Source organism: Neoarius graeffei, chromosome 1 (genome assembly GCF_027579695.1).
Source record: "Neoarius graeffei isolate fNeoGra1 chromosome 1, fNeoGra1.pri, whole genome shotgun sequence".
Classification (NCBI taxonomy): Eukaryota; Metazoa; Chordata; class Actinopteri; order Siluriformes; family Ariidae; genus Neoarius; species Neoarius graeffei.
In genome coordinates, this window is record NC_083569.1 from 94,066,988 (window position 1) to 94,093,546 (window position 26,559).

General features: G+C 41.5%; 1 protein-coding gene across 4 annotated transcripts in view; it reads left to right on the plus strand.

The window, feature by feature from the left end:
* Positions 1–26,559, plus strand: part of LOC132871165 (butyrophilin subfamily 1 member A1-like) — a 165,955-nt gene that overhangs the window by 51,089 nt on the left and 88,307 nt on the right. For all 4 annotated transcript variants that reach the window (XM_060905304.1, XM_060905488.1, XM_060905424.1 and 1 more), the window contains one exon: positions 19,779–20,129. In XM_060905304.1, the coding sequence (XP_060761287.1) occupies positions 19,790–20,129 (340 nt within the window). In that variant the 5' untranslated portion in view covers positions 19,779–19,789. The remainder of the gene's footprint in view (positions 1–19,778; positions 20,130–26,559) is intronic.

Sequence of the window (26,559 nt, forward strand, 5' to 3'; positions counted from 1 at the left end):
CCATCACACTGCCTCCACCGTGTTTTACAGATGATGTGGTATGCTTTGGATCATGAGCTGTACCACGCCTTCGCCATACTTTTTTCTTTCCATCATTCTGGTAGAGGTTGATCTTGGTTTCATCTGTCCAAAGAATGTTCTTCCAGAACTGTGCTGGCTTTTTTAGATGTTTTTTAGCAAAGTCCAATCTAGCCTTTTTATTCTTGAGGCTTATGAGTGGCTTGCACCGTGCAGTGAACCCTCTGTATTTACTTTCAAGCAGTTTTCTCTTTATGGTAGATTTGGATATTGATGTGCCTACCTCCTGGAGAGTATTGTTCACTTGGTTGGCTGTTGTGAAGGGGTTTCTCTTCACCATGGAAATTATTCTGCAATCATCCACCACTGTTGTCTTCTGTGGGCGTCCAGGTCTTTTTGCATTGATGAGTTCACCAGTGCTTTCTTTCTTTCTCAGGATGTACCAAACTGTAGATTTTGCCACTCCTAATATTGTGGCAATTTCTCGGATGGTTTTTTTCTGTTTTCGCAGCTTAAGGATGGCTTGTTTCACCTGCATGGAGAGCTCCTTTGACCGCATGTTTTCTTCACAGCAAAATCTTCCAAATGCAAGCACCACACCTCAAATCAACTCCAGGCCTTTTATCTGCTTAATTGAGAGTGACATAACGAAGGAATTGCCCACACCCGCCCATGAAATAGCCTTTGAGTCAATTGTCCAATTACTTTTGGTCCCTTTAAAAACAGGGTGGCACATGTTAAGGAGCTGAAACTCCTAAACCCTTCATCCAATTTTAATGTGGATACCCTCAAATGAAAGCTGAAAGTCTGGACTTTATGTCCATGTCCATTATATAACTATAACTTGAATATGTTTCAGTAAACAGGTAAAAAAACAAAATTTCTGTCAGTGTACAAATATATATGGACCTAACTGTATATACATCTGTAATACGTTGCCACCCCTCAAAAATTCCTGCCCCCCCTCTTGCCACCCCATAAATATTTTTCTAGATCTGCCCCTGGTCTTTTATAACGTTCCAACTCAAATCAACTGTTCCGACTTCTAGCTCACTTATAATGTTGGTACTTTAAGTCTTAAAGGTGGCTTATCATCTTCTAACCATAACAAACTTTAACAAAATAATTTCTGCCACATAACTCACTTGTCTTCATGTGCTTAATGGTTATAGTCCACTCTTGATGGTTAATTAGTTTTATTCCAGTTCCTATGAGGATAGTTAAAACGTTAAGAGGATCACTCCTTTGCTCTAAGTGATCTCTCACAGCACTGCTCTATGTTCCCTGGTATCTCATTGTGTTCTGTTAATACTAGAGGCTTACGAAATGACTTAAAACGAAAAGCTATTTTTCTTTACACTAAAGGGCAAAATTCTGACTTCTGTCTTATTCAAGAGTCGCATGCTAGTCCCAATGATGCAAAATACTGGAAATCTCAATGGGGGGATAACATTTTCTTTTCCTATGGCTCTATACACTCTGCAGGGGTTTTGATTTTAAAACATAAATTTCAGGGTAAAATTATTGAATCCATTGTTGATCCTGAAGGTCACTGTCTTTTTCTTGTGGCATCCTTAGATGATTTTCTTTTTCTCTTGGGCAACATTTATGGCTACAATTCTTCCAGGAAAAATCAATCTTTCTTTAATGCGATAGAAGCTCAAGTAAAATCTGTTTGCTGTAAATACCCTAACATTCATGTAATTGTAGGTGGAGACTTTAATGAAACCATTTGTGATAATATTGATCATTATCCAGCTAAATCCTCTCAAAAAACATCCCCTCTTTCTGGTATGATATCTCGTTTGGGCTTACTGGATACATGGAGGAATAGAAACCCTACCACTGCTCAGTTCACCTGGTCAAAAAATCAGGGTCACTGAAATCAAGATTAGATTACTTTTTGATCTCCTGCTCATTGTCTCCTTACGTTTCTAGGAGTGAGATCCTACCTTCTCCGTTTTCTGATCATAACTGCATTGTAATTAAACTTGCTGATAATAACAATCAGCCTGGCAAATTTAATGCATATTGGAAACTTAATTCTTCACTTCTTGAGGACAAGGCACTAGAAGAATCCATTAACACCATAATAAGTGCCTATTTCATTAAAGCTACTAATGAAAATAGATTCTGCAGCAACTGGGAACTTCTCAAATTTGAGATTCAGTCTACTTTCAGGAGAGCTGGCGCTGAAAAAGCTAAACGAAACAAATCAGTAGAGGCAGACGTTATAAATAGAATAATAACTTTATCTTGTATTCCTTATGAGGACTTGAATGAAAACGAAAAAGCTGAATTGGTAGAATTGCAACATAAACTAGATGACATACACTTGTAAGGCTAATGGCGCGTTTATCCGTTCTAGGAGGCGATGGCTTGAGGAAGGAGAAAAGAATACCAGTTACTTTTTTAAGTTAGAAAAGCAGCGCTCTCAATACAACACTATAAACAAACTAATTTCAAATGGTGCTGTTATGACAACTCATAGTGACATTTCAAATATTTGTAAGGATTTCTACCAAAACCTTTATCTTTCTCACTATTCACAGTTGAAAGCTGATAACTTCTTTAACTCCCTCTCCTCCAGCAAGTTAGCCTGTATCTCTGAAGCTGACAAAACTCTGTGATTCTGTCATTCAACCCAAGGATATAACCGAAGCAATTGACTGGCTTAAGCTAAATAAATCGCCCGGTAATGATGGCTTAAATGCTGAATTTTATAAAAAATTTAATAAAGTACTTGTTCCTTTCCTACATAAAGTTTATTTAGAATGTTTGGATAATGGGGCTCTCCCCCCCTCCATGAATCAAAGTATCATTACCTTACTTCCAAAGCCCCACAAAGACCATTTACATTTAGAGAACTGGAGGCCAATAAGTTTATTAAACAATGATTACAAAATCCTGGCAAGTATATTGGCCAAAAGGTTAAAACGTGTTTTAAATAGCATAATAGATGAATGTCAGTCGGGTTTTATTAAAGAAAGGTTAATCTCAAACAATATTAGACTAGTTCTAGACCTCATTGACTACGCCCACCTCACCGACTACGCCCACCTCACCTCTGGCAATTGTTTTCTTTTTTTTCTGGATTTTTACAAGGCATTCGACACAGTTGAACATCCTTTTATTTTTAAAGCTTTGCAAGTGTTTGGCTTTGGCAGAAAGTTCATTAATGCTATAGAAACTCTTTATAAAAACAGTAATGCCTCTATCAAATTAATAAATGGCACAACGCCGAGATTCGACATAAAACGGGGAATCCGACAGGGTTGTCTTTTGTCCCCTTTCCTGTTCCTCTTGCCTATGCAGATCTTAGCCACTCACATCAAATGTAGTAAGATAGAAGGAATCTCTATCGCTGATCAATCGTTATTAATTAGTCAATTAGCAGACGACACCACCCTATTCCTAAAAAACGGAGATCAAGTTCCCCTTTTTTTAACAACTATAAAACCTTTTTCAGAAGCCTCAGGTTTGACCCTTAACCTTTCAAAATGTGAGCTCTTCGCCTTGAAACCCTCAACATTTGATACCATTTACAATATACCGGTGAAATCTGAATTAAAATATTTGGGCATAATGATATGTAGGGATCAAAAAAGAAGATCTTTATTAAATTTTGACCCTCTCATTCCAGTAATCCAAAATAAGTTAAACTCGTGGTTACAGCGGGATCTATCCATCACTGGAAGAGTCTTACTTGCGAAAACCAAAGCCTTATCTCGTGTGATTTATCCAGCTATGGTTCTAGATGTTCCACAAGACTTTTGCAGAAAGGTAGACAGGTTAATCTTAGATTTTGTGTGGATGTCTAGAGCTCACTTAATAAAGAAAAATATCATGGTGGCTGATCACTCTACAGGTGGTTTCAATCTCATAGACTTTTCATTGCTGAATAACTCTTTTAAGGTAAAATGGGTAAAGCTATTTCTTAAATACCCCTCTTCCATTTGGAATTGTATCCCTAACCATCTTTTTAAATCTTTGGGAGGTTTTTGTTTTCTTACACGTTGTAATTACAGTATATCTAAGCTTCCTTTGGCCCTAGCAAACTTCCACAAGCAAGTGCTTTCATGCTGGTCTCTCATGTACAATCACAATTTCTCTCCACACTCATATTTTATATGGAATAATAAGGATATCACTTATAAGAATAAAACGTTATTTTATCATACTTGGTTCAAAAAGAATATCATTTTAGTTTCGCAACTTTTTGATGAAAATGGTGAATTATTTACATACAGAGACTTTATGGTGAAGTTTTCTTTCCCTGTGCCACCTAAGGAATATGCTATAATCTTTGATGCTATCCCATCTGGTGTCAGGTTTCTACTTGATTCCTGTCCTAAAGGTCCTTCTCAGTCTCCACCAGACCTGAATCCATCTTTTCTTTGTATAGATGGTAATCTTTTTATTAGCAGTGAGTTTACTAACAAGAAAATTAGATCTATCCTGCTTAAACCTAGCATCTCCACCCCTGCGTGTGTTAGTTATTGGAATAATCGTTTTGAAAATATTGATTGGTCAAGATTTTGGTCACTTAGAAAACAATTTATGATCACAAACAAAGTTGCTGAAATTTCACTTAAGATTGTACATAAATGTTACCCTTGTAACTATAGAATGTCTAAGTTTTCCCCTAACATCTCTCCTGACTCTTTCTGTTCCTCTCACCCTGAAACAATTGATCATTTATTTTGGAATTGTAATTACACTAAGGTCTTCTGGATTTTTTTTGCAGTCTTTATTAAACAACACATTGACAAGGACTTTACTTTAACCATTGATATCATGTATTTTGGTGCTCCACAGGACCCCAACACTGTAACAAACCGGGACTTTCTTATCAACTTGTTTCTTTTCTTGGCTAAATTCTTCATTCACAAATGTAAATTTCTAAAAAGAATACCTTTTATTTTTTATCTTTAAAAAAAGATGTAAAACATTACTTATCATCAATTGATCACTCACTTTGCCCTAAAGCTATTAATACTCGTTTAAAATGTGCTATATTTGGTGTAAGTAACCTCTAGTCTGTTCATATTCAATATGTGTTTGTATGTCCTTGTTCATTTGTTGTATGTGCAGATTTACGCTGCATATTTCGTACTGTATATTTGGATTTTTTTCTTTAATAAAGAGAAAAAAAAAGCGCATGCAGGTGGTTGACAGTGGGAGACAGTGCGAGGAACGGCATGGTAAGGTCACACTGAAAGTCTCCTTTCATTTCTTATCTGAACATGCAATATTGTGCAGCTTAGAACACAACAGTAAATGCGTAGGGTTGTTTATCATTTAATGAAGCCGCCTAGGCTATACCGTTTGCTCCATCCATTTCATTAACGTGGCAGATTCGGAAACTTTAGTTTGAACGACGGCGTTAATAACATATTCTAGCAGCTTCGAAAACTTAAGGCTGAATGACAACGTCCACAACATATTCTATCAAGACACACAGAATGTTCAGTTGCAATTGAAATTTAGTTTTGAATAAAGTTAACTTGTGTGAAAAATTTGTTCCAAGTGCCCTTTTTTGAATGTTGAGCCCCGGCCCCTCCAAAGGTCTTTGCACGGCCCTGGTGAACAGTGGTGATTTGTGCTGATAACCTCCCCTTTAACATGAATGCGCATTAACCCTGATTAGGTTAAACCAGGTTCAACAAATCAACTTCAGAACTGGCGTCGTAGTACCGTTTAACCCCAAACAAGATAACCAGGTTTTGTCAACCCCGGTTTAGAGGGGGAACCCTGGGTTACTTCTGGGTAGGTTGACCTCCATTCGTAGTACAGGGCCCAGGACTACTGGAGTCCAATGACATCTCGCCTGTAAAACACAAACACATTTGTTTTGCCTAGCAAGCTAATGGGCAAATCTAATAAAACTTTAGCTGCATAGCAAGCTAGCAGCTAGTGCTACTAGCCAAAGCTAACGTCAGTTTATCCAACAACTTAAGCTGCTTTTGATTATTATTCTACATCATGCAGGTAATCACTAGTTTAGATTAACTTTTTTTCCTCTCTTTTTTTATTAAATTCAAACATAGAATTATTTTATATTACAACATAAAATCACACCTCCTCTGAAAATATAATCTGAAAAGAAAACTTATCAAATACATATATACAATATATGTAAAATGGAAAAAAAAAGAGGGGTTTATGAAAGTGTAGCAGTCCATGTAGGTGGGTGGAGCACAGAAGGACGGCAGGACAGAACTGGGTCCGGTTTCACCAAAGTAGTTTAGACTGGTCTATGGGTTAAGATTGGTCTTAAGTTTCTTTATAGACCAGTCTAATGCAAGTAAGACAGTTTCACAAAAGTTAAGACTAATTTTTTAAGTCTAATTTTAGGCTTAAAAAAGTAAGACACCCTCCCCCCAGTCTAATATGGGTCTAAGGGCTATAAAATTTAATTTAAAAAAAACAGTCAAGCCATAAGTGCCATCAATGTCAATAACTACAAGAAAGCTTGAAATGTTAAGGCAGTGAAGTACATTGCAAGTATGTAATACACAAATTTAGGCTATTATAATCTAACTATAAAGTATTCAGTAAAGAACAGTGTAATGCCAGCTTATTCATTTTATTACTTATAAATATATATAAATAATATAATATCAATTCATTTATGCATATAATTACATCACCACTCATCACTTATCTCTCTCTCTCTCATACACTCTCACACACACAACACACACACACACTACTACATCACTCCTCCATCTGCGCGAGTCTCTTCAATTTAAGTTGCAGTCTTTCCTTTTGGTGGGCTCTTCGTGTAGTGTCCCATCCGCGCAGGTACTGGGTGATGACAACTCCGAGGGTGAAGGAGCCTCAGCTTCAACATTGCTAGCAACGTTTCTAAGGGAGTTGCTGCTGGGTCTGGCGAAGCCGGTTACTCCGCTCTCCTTTCCTCCTTTCACTCCCCAGAATAAGGGCGACTCGTCGCCATAAATGTTGATGACCATTTCGGTGGTTACTTTTAGTTTCTTCAAACCCCCTCCTCCAGTGGGGGTGTTTTTACGCACGGCAGCAACATCTCTTCTTGCAGATGGATTAATGCTATTCACAGACGACGTTATTTTTTCCCACACTTCATGTTTTTTCTTATTGCTACATTCTTCGCTGAATTTGCTTAATAAAACGTCTTTGTAGGAATTAAATTCCTCTAATATAGCCAGATTTTCCGAGTGGCTAAACGGCACTGAACGACCACTGTCCACCATTTTTTTGTTTTGAAAAGAGTCTTAAAATACCCACAATCCTTTGCAGCATAGTACGACTTAAGATAGTCGGAGTCTTAACTGCTTTGTGCAACAGTATTTGTTAGACGTCTATGCTAAGCCCGACAATACCTGCTGTCTAAGTTAAAGTCATAGTCTAACTTAGTGAAACCGGCTGCTGATTTCACAAACTCTCTTTTATTCAGCTTTTCAGCATTAAATATATGTTCCCACACACTCAGACACATGCACACACATCAGCCGTCTGGTTGTGGAGAGAGAGCCCCCTCTGCTCTCGCTCTCTCTCCTTAAATAGGACACAGTCACTGGGAAGACACACAAACACATATTAACAACAGGTGTAGTGATTCTGCCACTTAACTTCCCCGACTCCGCCCTCCTGTCACAGACCGATGCTAGACCACGCCCCCGCTGCCACATACCCCCACCGCCCGACTCAGGCCGGGCAGCCGTCCGGCCCGCAGCTGACTACCCCCCCCCCTTGATGGGAGAGGAAGTCCGCCACGACCATCTGCGCCCCCGGCCTGTGGATCACCTTGAAGTTAAAGGGTTGGAGTGCCAGATACCAACGGGTGATCCGCGCATTGGCATCCTTCATGCGGTGGAGCCACTGGAGGGGCGCGAGGTCCGAACAGAGGGTGAAAGGGCGTCCCAGCAGGTAGTACCGGAGGGCGAGGACCGCCCACTTGATCGCCAGGCACTCCTTCTCGATGGTACTGTAGCGCCCCTCACGCACTGACAGCTTGTGACTAATGTACAAGATGGGGCGATCCTCCCCCTCCACCTGCTGGGACAAAACGGCCCCCAGCCCTCTGTCTGACGCATCCGTCTGCAACATAAAGGGGAGAGAAAAGTCAGGGGAGTGTAAAAGTGGCCCCCCACACAGTGCAGCCTTAACCTTAGAAAAAGCCCGCTGGCATTGCTCCGTCCACTGGACCGGATCTGGTGCCCCCTTTTTGGTCAGATCAGTCAGCGGGCTGGTGACATCCGAATAATTAGGTATAAACCTACGATAATAGCCAGCCAGCCCCAGGAACTGTCTCACCCCCTTTTTGGTCTTGGGCCTCGGGCAGGCCGCAATCGCTGCAGTCTTGTTAATTTGGGGACGCACCTGCCCGTTGCCCAAGTGGAAGCCCAGATACCGTACTTCCACCCACACAATCGCACACTTCTTCGGGTTGGCCGTGAGACCCGCCCGCCTCAGCGACCTAAGGACGGCCCTCAGGTGTTGTAGGTGCCGCGGCCAGTCATTACTATAAATAATGATATCGTCTAAGTACGCGGCCGCATAGGTGGCGTGGGGGCGGAGGACCCTGTCCATCAGCCGCTGAAACGTAGCGGGCACCCCAAACAGCCCAAAAGGAAGTGTGACGAATTGGTGTAAGCCGAACGGTGTGGAAAAGGCCGTTTTTTCATGGGATAATGGAGTCAAGGGGATCTGCCAATAACCCTTTGTTAAATCCAGTGTCGAGTAAAAACGAGCCGTGCCTAGCCGATCGAGCAACTCATCAATACGAGGCATTGGGTACGCATCGAATTTAGACACCATGTTGACTTTTCTATAGTCTACACAGAACCGGACCGACCCGTCGGCCTTGGGTACCAAGACCACCGGGCTGCTCCAGTCACTGTGGGACTCCTCGACGATGCCCATTTCAAGCATGGCCTCGAGTTCTTCCCGAACCACCTTTTTCTTGTGTTCGGGTAACCTGTAAGGGCGGCTACACACTACCACTCCCGGGGGCGTCTCAATGTGGTGCTCTATGAGGTTAGTGCGGCCGGGCAGGGGTGAGAACATGTCCGTTAACTCGGTCTGCAACTGGGCAACCTCCGCGAGTTGGGTCGGGGAGAGGTGGTCTCCACAGGGGACCGGAGAGGGACGTGATGCTAATGTTCCTTTTTGAACCTCCAGCCCCAGCTCCGCCTTCTCCGGAACCACCGACACCAACGCCACGGGGACCTCCTCGTTCCAGAGTTTGAGTAGGTTGAGGTGGTAAATCTGTAGCGCCCCACCCCTGTCCGTTCGCTTCACCTCATAGTCGACGTCCCCGACTCGCCGTGTGACCTCAAAGGGTCCTTGCCACTTGGCGACTAATTTAGAGCTCGATGTGGGCAACAGTACGAGTACTTTCTCTCCCGGTGCAAACTCTCTAAGGCATGTACCCTTGTCGTACAGGCGGGTTTGCCGTTCTTGGGCCTGCCGCAAATTCTCCTGGGTTAGGTGTGTGAGTGTGTGGAGTTTTGCGCGCAGGTCAATAACGTATTGAATTTCATTTTTGCTTGGTGAAGGTCCCTCCTCCCAATTTTCTCGCAGCACGTCTAAAATGCCGCGCGGCTTACGCCCATATAATAATTCAAACGGGGAGAACCCCGTGGAGGCTTGGGGGACCTCTCGCACTGCAAAGAGCAAGGGTTCGAGCCATTTATCCCAGTTACGCACGTCCTCACTTACAAATTTTTTAATTATGTTTTTAAGGGTGCTATTAAACCGTTCCACTAAACCGTCCGTTTATGGGTGATTGGGTGATACACGCTGGTGCAGATCGGCTTAATACCTAATAACCCATACAGTTCGTTCAGTGTTTGTGACAAACGAGGTGCCTTGATCAGACAGAATCTCTTTCGGGATTCCAACTCGGGAGATGACGCGGAAGAGCGCCTCCGCAATACTGCGTGCTGAGATATTGCGAAGAGGCACGGCTTCCGGGTATCGCGTTGCATAGTCCACCAGAACTAATATAAAGCGGTACCCTCGTGCTGACCGATCTAATGGCCCGATGAGATCCATCCCAATTCTTTCGAACGGGGTCTCGATTAATGGTAGAGGGCGCAAAGGCGCTTTTGGAATGGCCGCTGGATTTACTAACTGGCATTCGCGGCACGCCGTACACCACCTACGGACATCGCCGCGAATCCCCGGCCAATAGAACCGGGCCATTATTCGGGCTAGTGTTTTATCCTGCCCTAAGTGTCCCGCCATGGGATTAAAGTGAGCCGCCTGGAATACCAATTCCCGGCGGCTTTTCGGAATTAAAAGCTGTGTGACTCGCTCTTTAGTTTGAGTGTCCTGCGTCACTCGGTATAATCTATCCTTCATAATCGCGAAGTAGGGGAAGGACGGGGTGGCGTTCGGCTGGAGCGTTTGACCATCGATTACTCTCACTTGGTCAAATGCATGCCGCAGAGTCTCGTCTCGCAACTGCTCTAATGGGAAATCCGCGAGGGATTCCCCAGTAGAGAGAGGAGGAGCCGGCGGCTCCTCACTCTGACGTGGAGATGACGTAGACGGCTCTGTGACAGCTGCTCCCGCCAAAGCGACACCGGGACCTCCCCCTTTCAAATGGCAGGACCCACTCTTTACTAGGCATGTCATTAAACCCCGAAATCCCGGTCAATCAAGTCCCCAAAATTAAAGAGTGGGTAAGGCGAGGATTAACCGCCGCCTTCACTATAAATTTCTCCCCTCTGAAAATAATGTGGACCGACACCAAAGGGTAGCGGTGAACATCCCCATGCACACACAACACCTTCACCCCTTGCGCTCCCCCCAATGCCTCGTCTTGAACCAGGCTTTGGCGAATTGAGGTCTGATTACAACCAGAATCCACCAATGCCTGTTATGTAGTCCCTTGGATACTCACCGGTATGCGATACGCTCCAACCCGATCGAGGGCGGCCTCTGGCGCGTCGGGGATCCGAACCACCGCGCCCACTTCCATCGCCGTGCACTGCTGTTGAAGGTGGCCCGGCTCCCCGCAGCGCCAGCAAACCGGCCCGGGCTTTCCCTCTGCACCGGTGATCTGGGGCTCACTCACCTGAGGTGGGGGAGAGACAGACACAGAAGGGAGAAACGGGAGGGCACCGTGGGTGCGGCAGGCCGGCTGGGGTGGTGCCGGCCCCCGCCTCCACGGTGGGGGAACAGGGAGAGTACGGGACACAGGAGGAGGGGGGGAGAGAGAGAGGGAGAGAGAAGAGAAGATGCCATCTGCTGTCCTGCCGCCGGGACAGCCGCCAGATGATCCTCCGCCAGCTCGATTGCCTGATCCAGCGACGCCGGGCGGTGGCACTGGACCCACTTTGCGGTTCCCGCTGGTAAACGCGCAACGAACTGTTCCAGTACCACCTGGTCGATGAGTCCCTCAACGTTGCAACTGTCGGCCCTCAACCACTGCCAGCAGGCGTCCCGGAGTTGCTGGCCAAACACAAACGGCCGGCCGACTTCCTCCAAGCGCAGAGCGCGGAAACGCTGATGTTGTTGCTCCGGGGTGCATCCCACCTGCTGGAGGACAGCCCGGTGAAGGTCCGCGTAGGCCAGCCGGCGGTCGGAGGGGAGCTGTAGCGCGGCCAGCTGCGCCTCTCCCATTAGCAGGGGGAGGAGGCGCGCTGCGTGCTGTTCCACTGGCCACCCCGAGGTCTCTGCTACCTGCTCAATAAGCGTGAAGAATGCCTCGGGGTCGTCCTGCGGGCCCATCTTCGTGAGGGGGGAAGGGCCCGCGGCGGTGGAGATGGTGGACCCCGCCGACGCGAGGAGGTGCCGGAACGCCCGACGATCTTCCTGTTGCGCCAGCACCAGGGCCTCGAACCGTTGTTCTTGCTCCTTTTGGAGGGCGAGCAGCGCCTGGTGCTGGCTCTGTTGGGCCGTGGCGAGGGCGTGGATCAGGTCGGCGAAGGTGGAGGACTCCATGGGGCTGTTGTCTTCTGTGCTCGGGTCCCGGGTTTCGGCACCACTGTAGCAGTCCATGTAGGTGGGTGGTGCACAGAAGGACGGCAGGACAGAACTGATTTCACAAACTCTCTTTTATTCAGCTTTTCAGCATTAAATATATGTTCCCACACACGCACACACATCAGCCGTCTGGTTGTGGAGAGAGAGCCCCCTCTGCTCTCGCTCTCTCTCCTTAAATAGGGCGCGGTCCCTGGGAAGACACACAAACACATTAATTAACAACAGGTGTAATGATTCTGCCACTTAACTTCCCCGACTCCGCCCTCCTGTCGCAGACCGATGCTAGACCATGCCCCCGCTGCCACAGAAAGGTTAACTTCTGCTATGAATGTGTACAGTATATTTGCATGGGGATTGTTTATATATTTCAGACATTTTTGTAACAAGGACAGTTAATTCTTAAGAGCAGGCCATGAAGGGGGGGGGGGATTTAGCATATCGACATTTGTGTATGTAATATTTTGTAAAAATAATGAGATTATTCACCAAAAACTCAGTTTTCTTATCTTTAAGGATTACTCCCATTTGAATATTTTGAAAGGACCAGGAGTCAATATTTCTGGAGCTGGATGATATTAAATCATGGAGAGATTTCCACAGACTTTGGACAATTTCACATTTGTAAAACAGGTGCTCTGTCATTTCCATATCTGTTTTACAAATATAACAGTTTGCTACATCAAATTTAAATCTTTTTATAAATTCATTTGAGGGATGAATGTTATTTATAGTTTTAAAATGAACTTCTTTACATTTTGGGGAAATTGGGAATTTTAAGTATCTTGTTCGAATAGATAATATATCAGAATTGTTATAATCTTTCAGAATGAGTGAGCTTTTTGTTATACTTGGATATAAAGTGTACTGCCTTAAAAATTTATTGTTACATTTTTCGTTGACTAAATCCAGATCATCTATCTTTACTTTGTGTAAATTTGGAGTTGGTATGTTCCAAATATTATTCTTAATGAAATGGATAAAAGCTCTTGGGATATTCTGTGTGACTTTCCTATAGGTCTCACTGGAGCAACTCATACTATATTTAGCATTAAAATAATTTAGCTCAAGTATGTTTCCATTTCCATCCAAAATATGCATAACAGACCAAATTTGTTTTGCCATCCAGTCTTCCATAAACATAGACCTCCTCTGACTCAATATCACCCTATTATTCCACAATGGCACATTATGGGGGCTGAAATTATGTTTGAACATCATTTTCCAATATAACAGAGCCTGTTGGTGAAATTGAGAAAGTTTTATGGGCAGTTTGGATATTTCAAAATCACATACTAATAGAAACTCAATACCTCCAACTTTGTTGAAAATAAGAGAAGGCAACGAGAACCATATCTCATCATCATTTCTTAAGAAGGAACGGATCCATTTGATCTTTAACATTTCATTCATAATTTCAAAGTCAATTGCTTTTATGCCACCATCCTCATAGTCCTTTATCAAATCTCCATTTCTAATGTAGTGATGTTTATTTTTCCATATGAAATTAAAATGTGTTCTATTCATTTCTTTTACAATCCTTGGTGGGATAGCTAGGGAGTATGCTGGATAGATTAATTTAGATAATGATTCAACCTTGGTTAATATTGTTCTACCAAACAGTGTTAAATCCCTTTGCAGCCAATTATTTAAAGTTTTTTTGCATTTATCAAAAGTATTTTGAATATTCTTTTTTCACTAACGTCTGCACATTTAGTTATCCAAATTCCTAGATATTTGATCTCATTTTTGATAGGCATATCATACAATAAAGAATCAGAACAACTATGGATACTCAAGAGTTCACATTTTTCCAGATTCAGGTGCAAACCGGAAGCTTGAGAGAAAAACCTTATTGTTTCTAAGGCCAAAGGAATTTGTTCATTTTTTAGAAAAATTGTTGTATCATCAGCAAGCTGACTTATAATTAATTTGTGGTTGTTTATGTCTAATCTTTTAATATCTGAGTTTATAACAGTTATGGCTAGTAATTCTGTAGCTACAATAAATAAAAGAGGTGAAATACTGCAGCCCTGCCTGATGCCTCTGTCTACCCTGAATCTGGAGCATGTACCTTCTGAGAGGGAAACGCAACTATTAATATCAGTGTATAACATAGCAATCATATCAAGAAATGCATTACCAAATCCAAAATGTTTAAAGGTGTTAATAATGAAGGCATGTTCAATTGAGTCAAATGCTTTGTGGAAGTCCAGGAACAACCTAAAACCATCGTCCTTAATTAGGTGATTATAATCAATGAGATCCAGAACCAAACGAATATTGTTATAGATCATCCTTCCTTTAAGAAAATCCTGATTGTATTGGGCTAATTATTTTAGAGATACCTGTTTTTAATCTTGTTGCCAAGACTTTTGTAAAAATTTTGTCGTCCGTATTTAAAAGTGTTATAGGTCTTAGGTTGCTTAAAATTTTCTTATCTTTTCCAGGTTTTGGAATCAATTTTATTACCCCCTGTTTCATTGTTTCCATGAGTTCTTTTTGACTTATACACTCAATTAAAGCTTGGAACAATAGGAGTTTAATATCTTCCCAAAAATGTTTATAGAAATTTGTTGTTATTCCATCTGGCCCTGGTGAGCGGTCAGATGCTATATTTTTAATAGCATAATCAAATTCATCCACAGTTAAGTCTTTGTCACATATTTCTTTAAAGTCATCATCAATTACCGGAATCAAATTATTAATTTTGTCAAAGAAGGATGTAACATTCTGTTCTGAATATGAGGATTTATAAAGGTTACTATAGAAATTAAAGACTTCCTTTGAAATACACTTAGGATCTGTGCATTCCTCTCCATTGATTATTAGACTACAACCTGAGTTATATTCTTGTCTGTGTTTTTCTAAATTACAAAAGTAGGCTGTATTTTTTTCTCCCCCTTCTATCCATCTGGCTCTGGACCTCACATAGGCACCCTTGGCTTTATTCACATATATCACATCCAATTGGGACTGCAGGTTATTAATTCTTACTTTCTCTTCCTCAGTCCAATCCAACTTGCTATAAAGCTTCATAAGTTCTTTAACCACAATTGTTTCTTCTTCTTTCCTTTGTTTATTTAGTTTTTTACCAAGTGCAATTGATAATTTTCTAATGCAAAATTTTAGATATTCCCATTTGGATATCAGTGTGCTAATAGAATCGTTGTTTTTGATGTCAGCAATTAGTGTTTTAATTGAGTCACAGTACTCCACGTTTCTCAGCAGCTGGGCATTAAATTTCCAATAATCTTTAAATTTGTTGTTTTGAACTCTGTTTTTTAGTCTTAAATTAATAGTACAATGGTCACTCAAAGGACAATTAGAGATTGTTGTCTCTGTAACATATTGTGAAATTGAATTTGAGACCAACCAGTAATCAATACGAGATCTAATTTGACCATTGGGTTTGTGCCAGGTAAATTGTTTGACATCTTTGTTTAAGGTTCTCCAGATATCTATTAATTTGTTATCGTTAGTGAAACTTTCCATGATAGGGTTTCTATGTTCCCTTGAGAGTTTTGAAGGCCATCTATCCATCCACTCATCAGGGGTTACATTGAAATCACCCCCAACTATCAAATGATCAGTGGGAAATTTTGTATTAAGTTCCCTTATAACTGTTGATATTTGATGCAACAAATTCCTATTTTTTTGATCATTGTTATACCCATAAATGTTAATCAAGATAATAAGAATGTTATCAATATTCAAAACACATGCAATCCAATGTCCATCTTTATCCACCTTGTTACACAAAATCTTACCAGGACATCTGTTAAAACAAATGGCAACTCCAGCCGAGCGGTTTGTACCATGACTTAAGAAGATTTTATCTCCCCATTGTTGTGACCAAAACTTAACATCAGACTCATCAGAATGAGTTTCCTGGAGAAAGATGCAATTTGCTTGTTGCCCCTTGCAGAACAAAAAAAAAAACAGCTTTGCGTTTTACAGAGTCTTTGAGTCCCCTTGTATTAAAAGAAAAAAAAAAAGAAATGTCAGTTTTCAACTGGAACACAGAACACATGAACAAGGTTTATGAAAAGGTTTAGGGAGGTGGAGTGAAAAGCTTTGAGGTAAAAGTCCCATTACCGGAATGTTCCACTGTGTATCTATTTCACATTTAGATGTCAACCCATACCTGGAGTCTCAATCATAATGCGCTTGCCTTCTATGAAACCAAATGGACCCCTGAAACCTGCAGCCTTGCCTTCCTTCCTGGCCTGGTCGATTTTTGGCCACATTGCCTGTCTGGATCTCCAGTCCTCTTGGGTCAGGTCTTCAGCAAAGCGGATCCCTTCTTCTTTACACACATGGGAAGCCCTTGTTCTCCTCCAGATGTCATCTCTCACTGTACATCTCACAAACAGAATGATTTGTCGATGCCTGCTCTCCATCGCTCGTCCCACTCTGTGGACAACGTCGACCTCTTCGTCCATCTTCATCTTCAGGTCTGGTGCAATTCTGCCCAGAAGCTCCACCACCTCTGCTCTGATGTTTTCATTCACCTTCTCCTTTTTTCCTTGAATGCGAAGGCACCATCGCCTTTTGTATCTTTCTTGATTCAACAGCCGATCCTTAATGTCATCATTTTCCTTTGTGAGTGATTCAATCTGTTTCTCCAGGTGTTTTATTTTTGTTTTACACTCTTTCAGCTCCTCTGAGTTGAGCTGCACTGATTTGGCGATAGCAGCCAGCATGGTGCTGTGTTGTTGCATCTGCTCTCTAACTTCGCCCATGCGGTCATCAACACGTTTTCCAAGGGTGTCGATAGCTTTCAGTATGGTGTCAGTAGACGTATCGGAGTCATTCTCCTGAGTCGTACCTTTTGCTTTCTTCTCCATGTGTGATTTTTCTGGAGTATCTGCAGGGGTTGTCGACACTCTGTCCCGTTTGTTGCTGCTAGCATTAGCTGTCTCCATCGGCGTTGAATAGTCATGCTCACTATTCATACGGGTTGTAAATGGGAGGCTTTTAGCCATTGAAGGTTTCGTACTGTTGTTTTTTTTCATGTTTGGATTGAGTTTTTCTTTTTTACTGTTCCGGAAAGTGGATTATATAACTACAAAAACTAATACATCGGGACTTTATTTAGGAGCTCAGACGGAAACACCTGCTCAGTTCGCCATCTTTTTCTCCCCGCTCAAATCCCACAAAACCTAATCCTGCGATAACTACTTCCATAATTTGTCCAGACCAACCACAAACTTGTACGTCATCCTTCAAATGGTCCAGCCAATCACATAGTGTGACGTCACCAGCAGGCGCCGGAGCCTGAGCCGATCTATTGACCCTTCCCACTCACGTGACCTTCGTAAACGCGACCGCCATTTTGGACATGAAGAAATAACGGTTTATGGCACAGACCCTTTCGGTTCTCGCTCATCTAGCTGCTACAATGACTGCTTAGACTGCAACAATAATACCTAACACACATTTAAGTATTCGTCGTAAAGACGTGAAACTCGTCGAGTGACGAGTGTGTTCATTGATAAGCTAACACAATCTAAAAGTAGACATACCATCACACTGCCCTGGCGCTGTGTACAGTTTACCTTCTATGGTTTGTGCACTCACTATTTGCCATTACTTTCTCCAACCCAGTGTTCGAACTATGCCGATATTTTCGGGGGGTCCCTTTTCTTCCCTGGGGGGTGCTTGCACTTGTCTCAGAGCGCGGATCTCCAAACACATGAGAAGCCTATCTTACGCATATATCACGTGGACTCCACACCTCCACACACGCATCGCATCTGAAGTCATAACTCATCAAGGGAAATCGTGTCCGCATTGGCATGTTCAAAAAACAACCTTGCGTCAACAATGATACCACACGCAAGAAAAAAAAAAACAGTCAGGCTACTCAACACATCTGATCCACAGCAGCACCAAAGCATCACTGGAAATCATGTCAACAACTAATCTTCCATTTCAACACGCATCAACAAACAAATAGCACCACAAACATGAACGAATCGGTCAGGCTACCGATTCCAAACCCACAGCAGACGAATAATTAAATACATCTTACCTTAAAGCAGAATCAACCACAAAGGAAGTGTGTTGGCACTGTTGGCACACTTCCTTTCTACTACAGTAGTTTGTGTCCCCAACCTGGCAGCAGCAGTTGTTGTCATATCGGTTTATTTTATCTTTGATGTAAACACAACACTTCGGATATGCAAATGCTTCCCGTTACACATGATTGCTATGTCAATAAACATCATTTTGCCAATATTTTAGAGACCATCCATCTTCTCCATCGGTCAGCATCTGTCGGGATCCGATAAAATGATAAATCTTACTTTGTGTGTTGATGGTTACTACATCCAGGTGCACAACAATATAATGGCATGATGGAAGTCTTGCTGAAAGTAAAAACTTTCTTTGATGGCTATATTCCTTTCGATGCTCGTTCCTCGTTGTTGGCTGTGGTAGACTACTGGTAGTTCATGTCCAAAATGGCAGCCGCATTTGTCGTGAGGTCACGTGGGATGGGTCAATAGATCTGATTCCTACACTGAATCTACGTTGTTGCGAGCAGGTCTCAAGAAGACTTTAGCCCCCAAAATGTCCGCAAAAAGAAGAAAGGTAGATGCCGAATGTAGGGCTTTCAACAAAACATGGACTGCTAAGTATTTATTTACTGAAGTCAGAGATAAAGCCGTGTGTTTAGTTTGCGGAGAGCAGATCCGAAAAACTGAAAAACACCAAATGAGGTGATTAGACTACAAATGTGGGCATCATTATTATAATCTGATGTATCTTGCTTGATATTTGGAGTAGAAAGACAATATTGTGATGTCTTTATTGTGTTTTGGGGTGAATGTGACTGAAAAAAAAATGGTACAAACGTTCACATTTTGTTAACCATTGTTTTGGGAAATTTGATTGAATAAATGACATTTTTTGTAAGGCAACCTCGTTTTTTCCATACTCTTACCAGTCTTAGCAGCTTGTAAAAACAATGTTATTTATTGCTTTATATAAAGAAATACAATTAATATTATGCAGAATTTAGTTCAGCCTTTTGGTCCGGCCCTCCACAAAATTTTCTGTTTCTCATGTGGCCCCATGGAAAAAATAATTGCCCACCCCTGGTCTATAGCCTGGACATTCATTTTGTCATTTTTTCACTGCGGTCTGCACTGCATGCTATCTGGACATTTCAAGGCTGATAAGCAGGAACTGTTTATGGTGATTTGTGAATTGCAGTGGACAAATTTAATAACAATTGTATTTCATTTTCTCAGGTGAATTGTGAATGTGGAAAGATAAGGTTTCCTTTTCTTTTTTTTTAATGATTAACTGGAATATATTCTGGTAAAAAGTGAATCATTAAGACAAAAGTAAGGGGGGATTAAACTAAAATAGGCCTAAAATTAGAAAAATAGAACTTAAATCCTAAAAGAGGATAAAATAACCTTTAGTTTGATTACTAACAACTGAAACCTGAATACTTGAACAAAACCTATAGGGAAAAGGGGGAATATAAAACAAGAAGATCAAATATTTGATAAGTTTTATTTTATTTTTGATGTTATCTGCAATTGATGTTTGCATTTCATGGCATAATCACATATCTTGGTGTATCGATTTCATACAATTTTCTCGATAAAAGTACGCCGGCAGTTAAAACTTATCTCATGGTCTGTGGTCTCTTTATTACATACTTAATTACTGCTCTTATCGAACCTACACACTGGTCCTGAGCACATTGCATATCGCAGGTGCTACACACTGATATACTGTTGTTGTTGTTGTTTTTTTTAACACAGAGCGATTCCAGATGGTTGGTCCAGAAGCTCCTCTTGTTGCTGTAGCTGGTGAAGATCTGGTTTTGCCCTGTTTTCTCAAACCCAGCACCAGCGCTGTGGACATGACAGTGGAATGGATGAGACTAGAGGAAGTGGCTTCATTAGTGCATCTCTATAAGGATCATAAAGACAGAAATGAAAAGCAGGCTCAGCCCTACAGAGGAAGAACATCACTATTTAAAGAGGAGCTACAGAAAGGCAACGCTTCACTCAAACTCTCAGCTCTCCGAGTCTCTGATGAAGGAAGATATAAGTGTCTCATTCAGGACAAATCCTGGTATGATGACATCACTGTTCACATCGATGTCGAGGGTAAGATTCATTTCTGCACTGAAGCTTTATGCAGTGAAATGTGTTTTTGCTGTTCTAACTCACCTGATTTAACTCAGGAAGGGCTGTTAATTAGCTGAAGGGGAAACACTAAAACATGCAGGACAGGTCCAAACCTGAACGTACAAAGAATTTGTTGTCAGTTTATAGCGATCCTACAGTGCACATTTACCACAGTGGCCCTGAAGGGCAAATCACAGCAACAAATAAAGAATCAAAACAACAAATCAAAAAACACAATGAGAAATCGGTAATCACAACAGCAAATAACAAAACACAACAGCAAAATCAAAAATACAACAACATTAACTTCTCTCAGAAATTGTAGGGACTTGTTATTGATAAGGATCGTCACTGATTGTCAGAACGCACTGTCTGTCTTTTTAACTGGAGGGAAATGCGTCACACACGTCATTTGGTCCCAGGCCTCGCAAACAGTAAAGCAACCAGGCCACAGGAAGAAGGAATATTGACAGAGAATACACTGAGGTCCATCTCAATATCAAAGAGTATCCTATGACGACTTTCTCAATATTCCTGTTTCCTCAGCTGGGGGAGAAAGTACATCCTCTGCTCTGCTTTCTTAGTGATGACAGTATTGTTCCTTTCCCTCTTCAAGTCCTTGCAGATGGTCGTGCTGGACACGGTGCTCTCTATTTATTCTCTCCTGATGTGTCGAAATCATCACTCCAGCACTGTTGCATCTTCTCTGTTTTTAAGATGAAGAAATCAGTTCCATCACAAAAATTTGACAATTTTCATTTAATTATCTCATGATCATTTTGGCCGTTTGAAACCTTTCCTAAAAATACATGCTTTGTGTCTGACTACAGCTGTTTTATCAACTTCTGACTCATTAGAACTTTTCTTGAACTCTCATGAATTTGAGCACAATCAGGAATTAAGAATCTTAATCACTTCTTTTAAAGAAATGAACCAAAATGTAATCTCTCTCAGAATTCTTTTGACTGATTTCATACTCAGAGGTTTTATTCGGCCCAGATTGTGACCGAGATTGTGGAAGGTGCATCTACAGAACAGGAAAAGCAGCGAATTGCGTGAAGCTCTGAGCACTCAAAGACTGATCATTTAAGTCCATGAAAATGTCCAGATGCTTGAGCCTCCTGAAAAATCTTAAATGTTCAATTTACATGTCAGGAAGCCCCTTCACTGTCTAAACAGGCAGCACCTCATCAGGATGTGCAAGTTTGTTTAAATGAATGAGTTGTGGTACTGTCTAAACAGAGAGTAATTCTCTATCAGCAGGTTAAAAGTCAACAACGACAAGTTTAATTGATATAGCACCTTTCACCCATCTAAGGATGCTTTACAGAGTAATGACACGACAGAAAGAGAAACAAATCAACCAAAAGAAAACACAGATAGGAGACACAGGAAAGGAAAACACAAAATGACAATTTACATGAGCATAAAGATAACAGATTTGTTCGAAGCATTGAAGAAGATAGAACAGTTAGTGCTCAGGAGAGGAGGAACAGCAGAGAGAGAAGAGAGAAGATTTGGGAAGAGATGTACAATCCCAAAGACACTGAGGGAGAGAATTCTACAGCTTGGGGGCTGCAACCCTAAATGCCCTGGAACCCATGGTGGATAATTTAAATGTGGGGACAGACAACAGACCAGAAGATGAAGACCTGAGACTGTGAAGGGGAGAGTCGGGTTGAAATAATTCCATAAGATATTGATGAGCATGGCCATGGAGTATTTAAATGTAAACAGAAGGATTTTGTACTGAATGTGAGATAGAAGAGCCAGTGGAGCGTCTGGAGGATGGGGTGATGTGTGCCGAGTGTTTAGTATATGTGTGTGTGTGTGTGTGTGTTTATTCTGGCTGCAGAGTTTTAAATACAGGTAGTCGTCGACTTACGACTGCGTTTGGTTATGACTGACCAGTCGTAAACCGATCTGGTCGTAAGTCGGTCTATGTTAAATGAACATAAGTATATTCATCTCATCATCTGTAGCCGCTTTATCCTGTTCTACAGGATCGCAGGCAAGCTGGAGCCTATCCCAGCTGACTACGGGCGAAAGGCGGGGTACACCCTGGATAAGTCGCCAGGTCATCACAGGGCTGATACATAGACACAGACAACCATTCACACTCACATTCACACCTACGGTCAATTTAGAGTCACCAGTTAACCTAACCTGCATGTCTTTGGACTGTGGGGGAAACCGGAGCACCCGGAGGAAACCCACGCGGACACGGGGAGAACATGCAAACTCCACACAGAAAGGCCCTCGCCGGTCACGGGGCTCGAACCCGGACCTTCTTGCTGTGAGGCGACAGCGCTAACCACTACACCACCGTGCTGCCGTGATGTGTAATGATATTGTAATTATCTTAAAGTCTTATTTTATCAACATTTTCTTATTTCATTACCGTGGCTCATTATTTGGTTTAACTCAAACACTGCATACTACACTGCGTACAGTACAATTTGTTTAATATGTGCAAAACAAAAAAATATGAAATACAGGTGTGAAAAATAGAAAACACATTTTAGTTTGAAACATACCAAAATGCAAATGTAAAACATAGCAAAATACAAAACTTAGTGACTGCTGACATCACTGGTGCTTGGCTGTGGGTCATCTACGTCATCATCAGCTGTTGCAGCACTCGGGCTGGCGGGCGGATTTGCTCGTTTCATCAACCAAGAGCTGGGGCGGAAACTGTCGTACGCGGTGAGAGGCTGGATGCTGGGCGCTGCCGGGAGCTGGGGTGGAAACTGTCGTACGCTCAGCTGGGAAACACTTGCCAGTCATAACCAGACGGTCATAAAGTTGATCGGTCGTAAGTTGCATAGGTCGTAAGTCGACGACTACCTGTATATTGAAGCCGAGCAATGGATTTAGCTGGAAGACCAATGAACAGAGCATTACCACAACTACATTACTGTGCATTAAAAGCACGAATGAGTGTTTCAGCATCCTTGGTGCTAAGTGCAGGACAGAGACGTGCAATGTTGTGAAGGTGGAAAAAAGGCCATTTTAGACAGGGACTTTATATATTTTTCAAAAGAGAGGGCATAATCAAAGATAACACCAAGGTTATGTACAGTGGGGTGAAGGTTTAATGACAGTGCTATCAATGACCAGATTAAGACTACTGTTGGAGAAGGTTACTGATTTGGAACCAATCAGAAGATAATCAGTTTTACCAGTATTAAGTTTTAAAAGCTTTAGGTCATGGATGCGTTCAGAAAGGGAGGGGGCAGGGCAGATGTAGAAGGCCTACAGCTGATGTAAATCTGCATAGCAATGAAAATTCAAACCATGACAGCAGATAATTAACCAGGATTTTACCAACAAGCATTTTAACCAGGAAAAGGCAGAACCAGAAATACCAAAAGCAAAGAGATAAGAGAGAAGCAATTCATGACGAACAATGCCAAAGCACAGCTAAGGTCCAAAAGAAGGAGTATATTAAGTTGACAGCAGCCAAAGTTTACCAAAATCCCATCCCAGTTTACCAAAACACTTTATGCCCATGAACCCGCCAGATCTGCTCCTAATAAATACCTATTAACAAAACACTTGACTAAACAAATGTTTTTAGCATAGACTTCAAAACAGAGACTGTGTCTGGGTCCTGAACACTCATTGGAAGGCTTTTCCATAAATATGGGGATTTTGTATAAAGAGGCTCTTCCCCCTGCTGAAGTCTTCATGATTTGAGGCAGCAACAAATATCCTGCACCTTTTGACCGAAGTAGTTATGGCAGAACATAAAAGACCAGAAGTAGCTCAGGTACTGTGGTGCACGACTGTTTAGTTCTTTGTAGGTCAAGAGTAGTATTTGATAATCACTGAGAAATTTGATTGTGAGACAGTGCAGTGTGGATAAGACAGGGGTGATTTGGTCATGTCTCGTAAAGACTCTCAGTGCTGCATTCTGTTCTAATTGGACCTTGTTTATGCACCTACTGGAACATCCAGACAGTAAGGCTTTACTATAATCCAACCGAAAGGTAACAAAAGCATGAACTAGTGTTTCTGCATCATGTAGGGACATTGTATTTATTATCTTAGCAATATTTCTGAGATGAAAGAAGGCTATCCTTGGAATATTATCTACATGAGCTTCAAATGAGATTCTGGAGTCAATAATCACAACAAGGTCTTTTACTGCTGCACATGATGAAACAGAAAGGCCATCCAGAATTATGATGTAATCAGAAAGCGTACTTCTAGCTGCATGTGGTTCTAGAACAGCGACTTCTATCTTGTCAGATTTAAGTACGGGGAAGTTAATAAGCATCCAGTGTCTAATGTCCTTTACATATTCCTCAACCTCATTAAGCTGTGGTCTCCATGGTTTTCCCCAAAGCGTTTTAGCATATCGGGCCTGATACGCTTGCTCTGCCTACCGATAACGCTTAGTCGCTTTAGTTAAAATCCGATACGCTTAGATTTATACCGATACGTTAAAATTTCCTACCCACAAGTAACTCGATACATAGGAGAGCAAATAACAGATCCATTTACATACTGATTGATATTTGTGTTAAACAAGTGGTCTTTTTTCCCAATGTTTGTGTTGATTCTGTCAAAGTATGTCCGCGTGGTATGATGTAAACAAACTGTAATCTGTTGGCTACGTCAAGATCACGTGTTCAAACCGTCCAATAAAAATATCAAAAGAAAACATCAGACATCCCGGAAGTTTCCAATTCATTATAAGCGATCTCATTGGCTGCCGATGTTGTTCCCCACCAGACGAACAAAGCCGACTGACTTTAATAAGCTAGGAGAAGACTCGCTGGACAATTTGATCCACATCAGCATGGATGACAGCGAGATGGACTATGAGAGGGTCGCCCAACATTGGGCCAAGCAAAAGCCGAGGAGAATTAATCTGCTTTAAAGGAGTAGAAAACTTAATTCATTAGTTTGGGTTTGCAGAAAGATTATGTACTTATAAACACTCTCATGAAGTGAAGTTGTCCAAATGTGTCAAATATAGCATCATTTCAAATAATCATAAGCATTTTTAGCAGTGTGATGTCACTGGGATCCATTTAACAAAAGAATTATTCTTTTGTTAAAGGCTCACAGTGACATCACACTGCCAAATATGCTGATCATTATTATTCGAAATTATGCTACATTTGACACTTGTAAACACAATCTCTTCATGAATGTTTTTATAAATACATAATCTTTCTGCAAACTTAAATATATGAATTAAGTTTTCTTTTCCTTTAAATTTGTTTTAATCTTAATCTAGTCCATTTAATAAAGTGCCAAAATTTAAACTTTATAATATGCAGTTGCCTTACTTTTCTTTTCAGTGTATCTTAGTTACAGTATACATATATTACGGTAATTGCATCAGAAATATTCTAAATCATTAGTTATAGTAATACAGCAACTTATTTTAAGGTGGCAGTTCTTAGGTTCAGATCCCTTTGTGATCAACAGGAGGTCATGATGATCGATTCTCTTCATTGGATTGCATAAGATGGAGCAAACCACTGTTCATATTTTCATGCACATTTTTGTTACGATACTACTTGATCATAGATAATTAAGTGCAAGGGATCCCCGTAGATTTTCAAATCTATCGTATACCTAAGTAATCTATAACAAAACAGTTTAACTTGCATGTTGAACTTTAAGGTGAAATTTCAAATGTGTATACATTTAATACTATTTAGGTCAGAAATCATTGAAACACTGGTAAAATCTATCCTATAATCATGGATCTAAAACCTCTCAGAGACCCTGAAAATGCACCTGAGAGCATCTATTTTTAAAAAATTTTCCGGGGGGGGGGGGCATGCCCCCGGACCCCCCTAGTTTCGCTTTGCGCTGTTGGCGCTCAATTGTCTGTGTTTCATCATGCCAGAATTTAGGGCTTTAATTTTTTTCTGGGGAAAAAAACACTGGGTCTCTCATCTGGCTTTGGTTAAACTTGGTATTAGTTTCCCATGTGTAGTTTCCTGTGTGTCATCAGCATAACAGTGGAAACTAATACCATGTTTATGAATAATTTCATAATAAAAGTCTGGGCCTAAAACAGAACCTTGTGGAAGATCACATTTTACCTTAGTATGTGTAGAGAAGTTTCCATTTACATCTACAAACTGATAACAATCAGTCAAATAGGACCTGAGCCAGGAGAGGGCCATTTCCTGAACAACATTTTCTAGTTACCACTTTAACTAGTGTCTCATTACTTAGACCTCATAATGAGGTCTAAATCCTGACTGATACGTTTCATGAATTTTATTCCTGTGAGCATAACTGCTGTGTCACAGCCTTTTCTAGGATCTTGGAGATAACTGAGAGGTTTGATATAGTTGGACCACAGACAGGGGTTGAGTCAGGATTTTAAATCCGGGGTTTGATAACTGCTAGTTGAAAGGATTTAAGTCCATAGCCA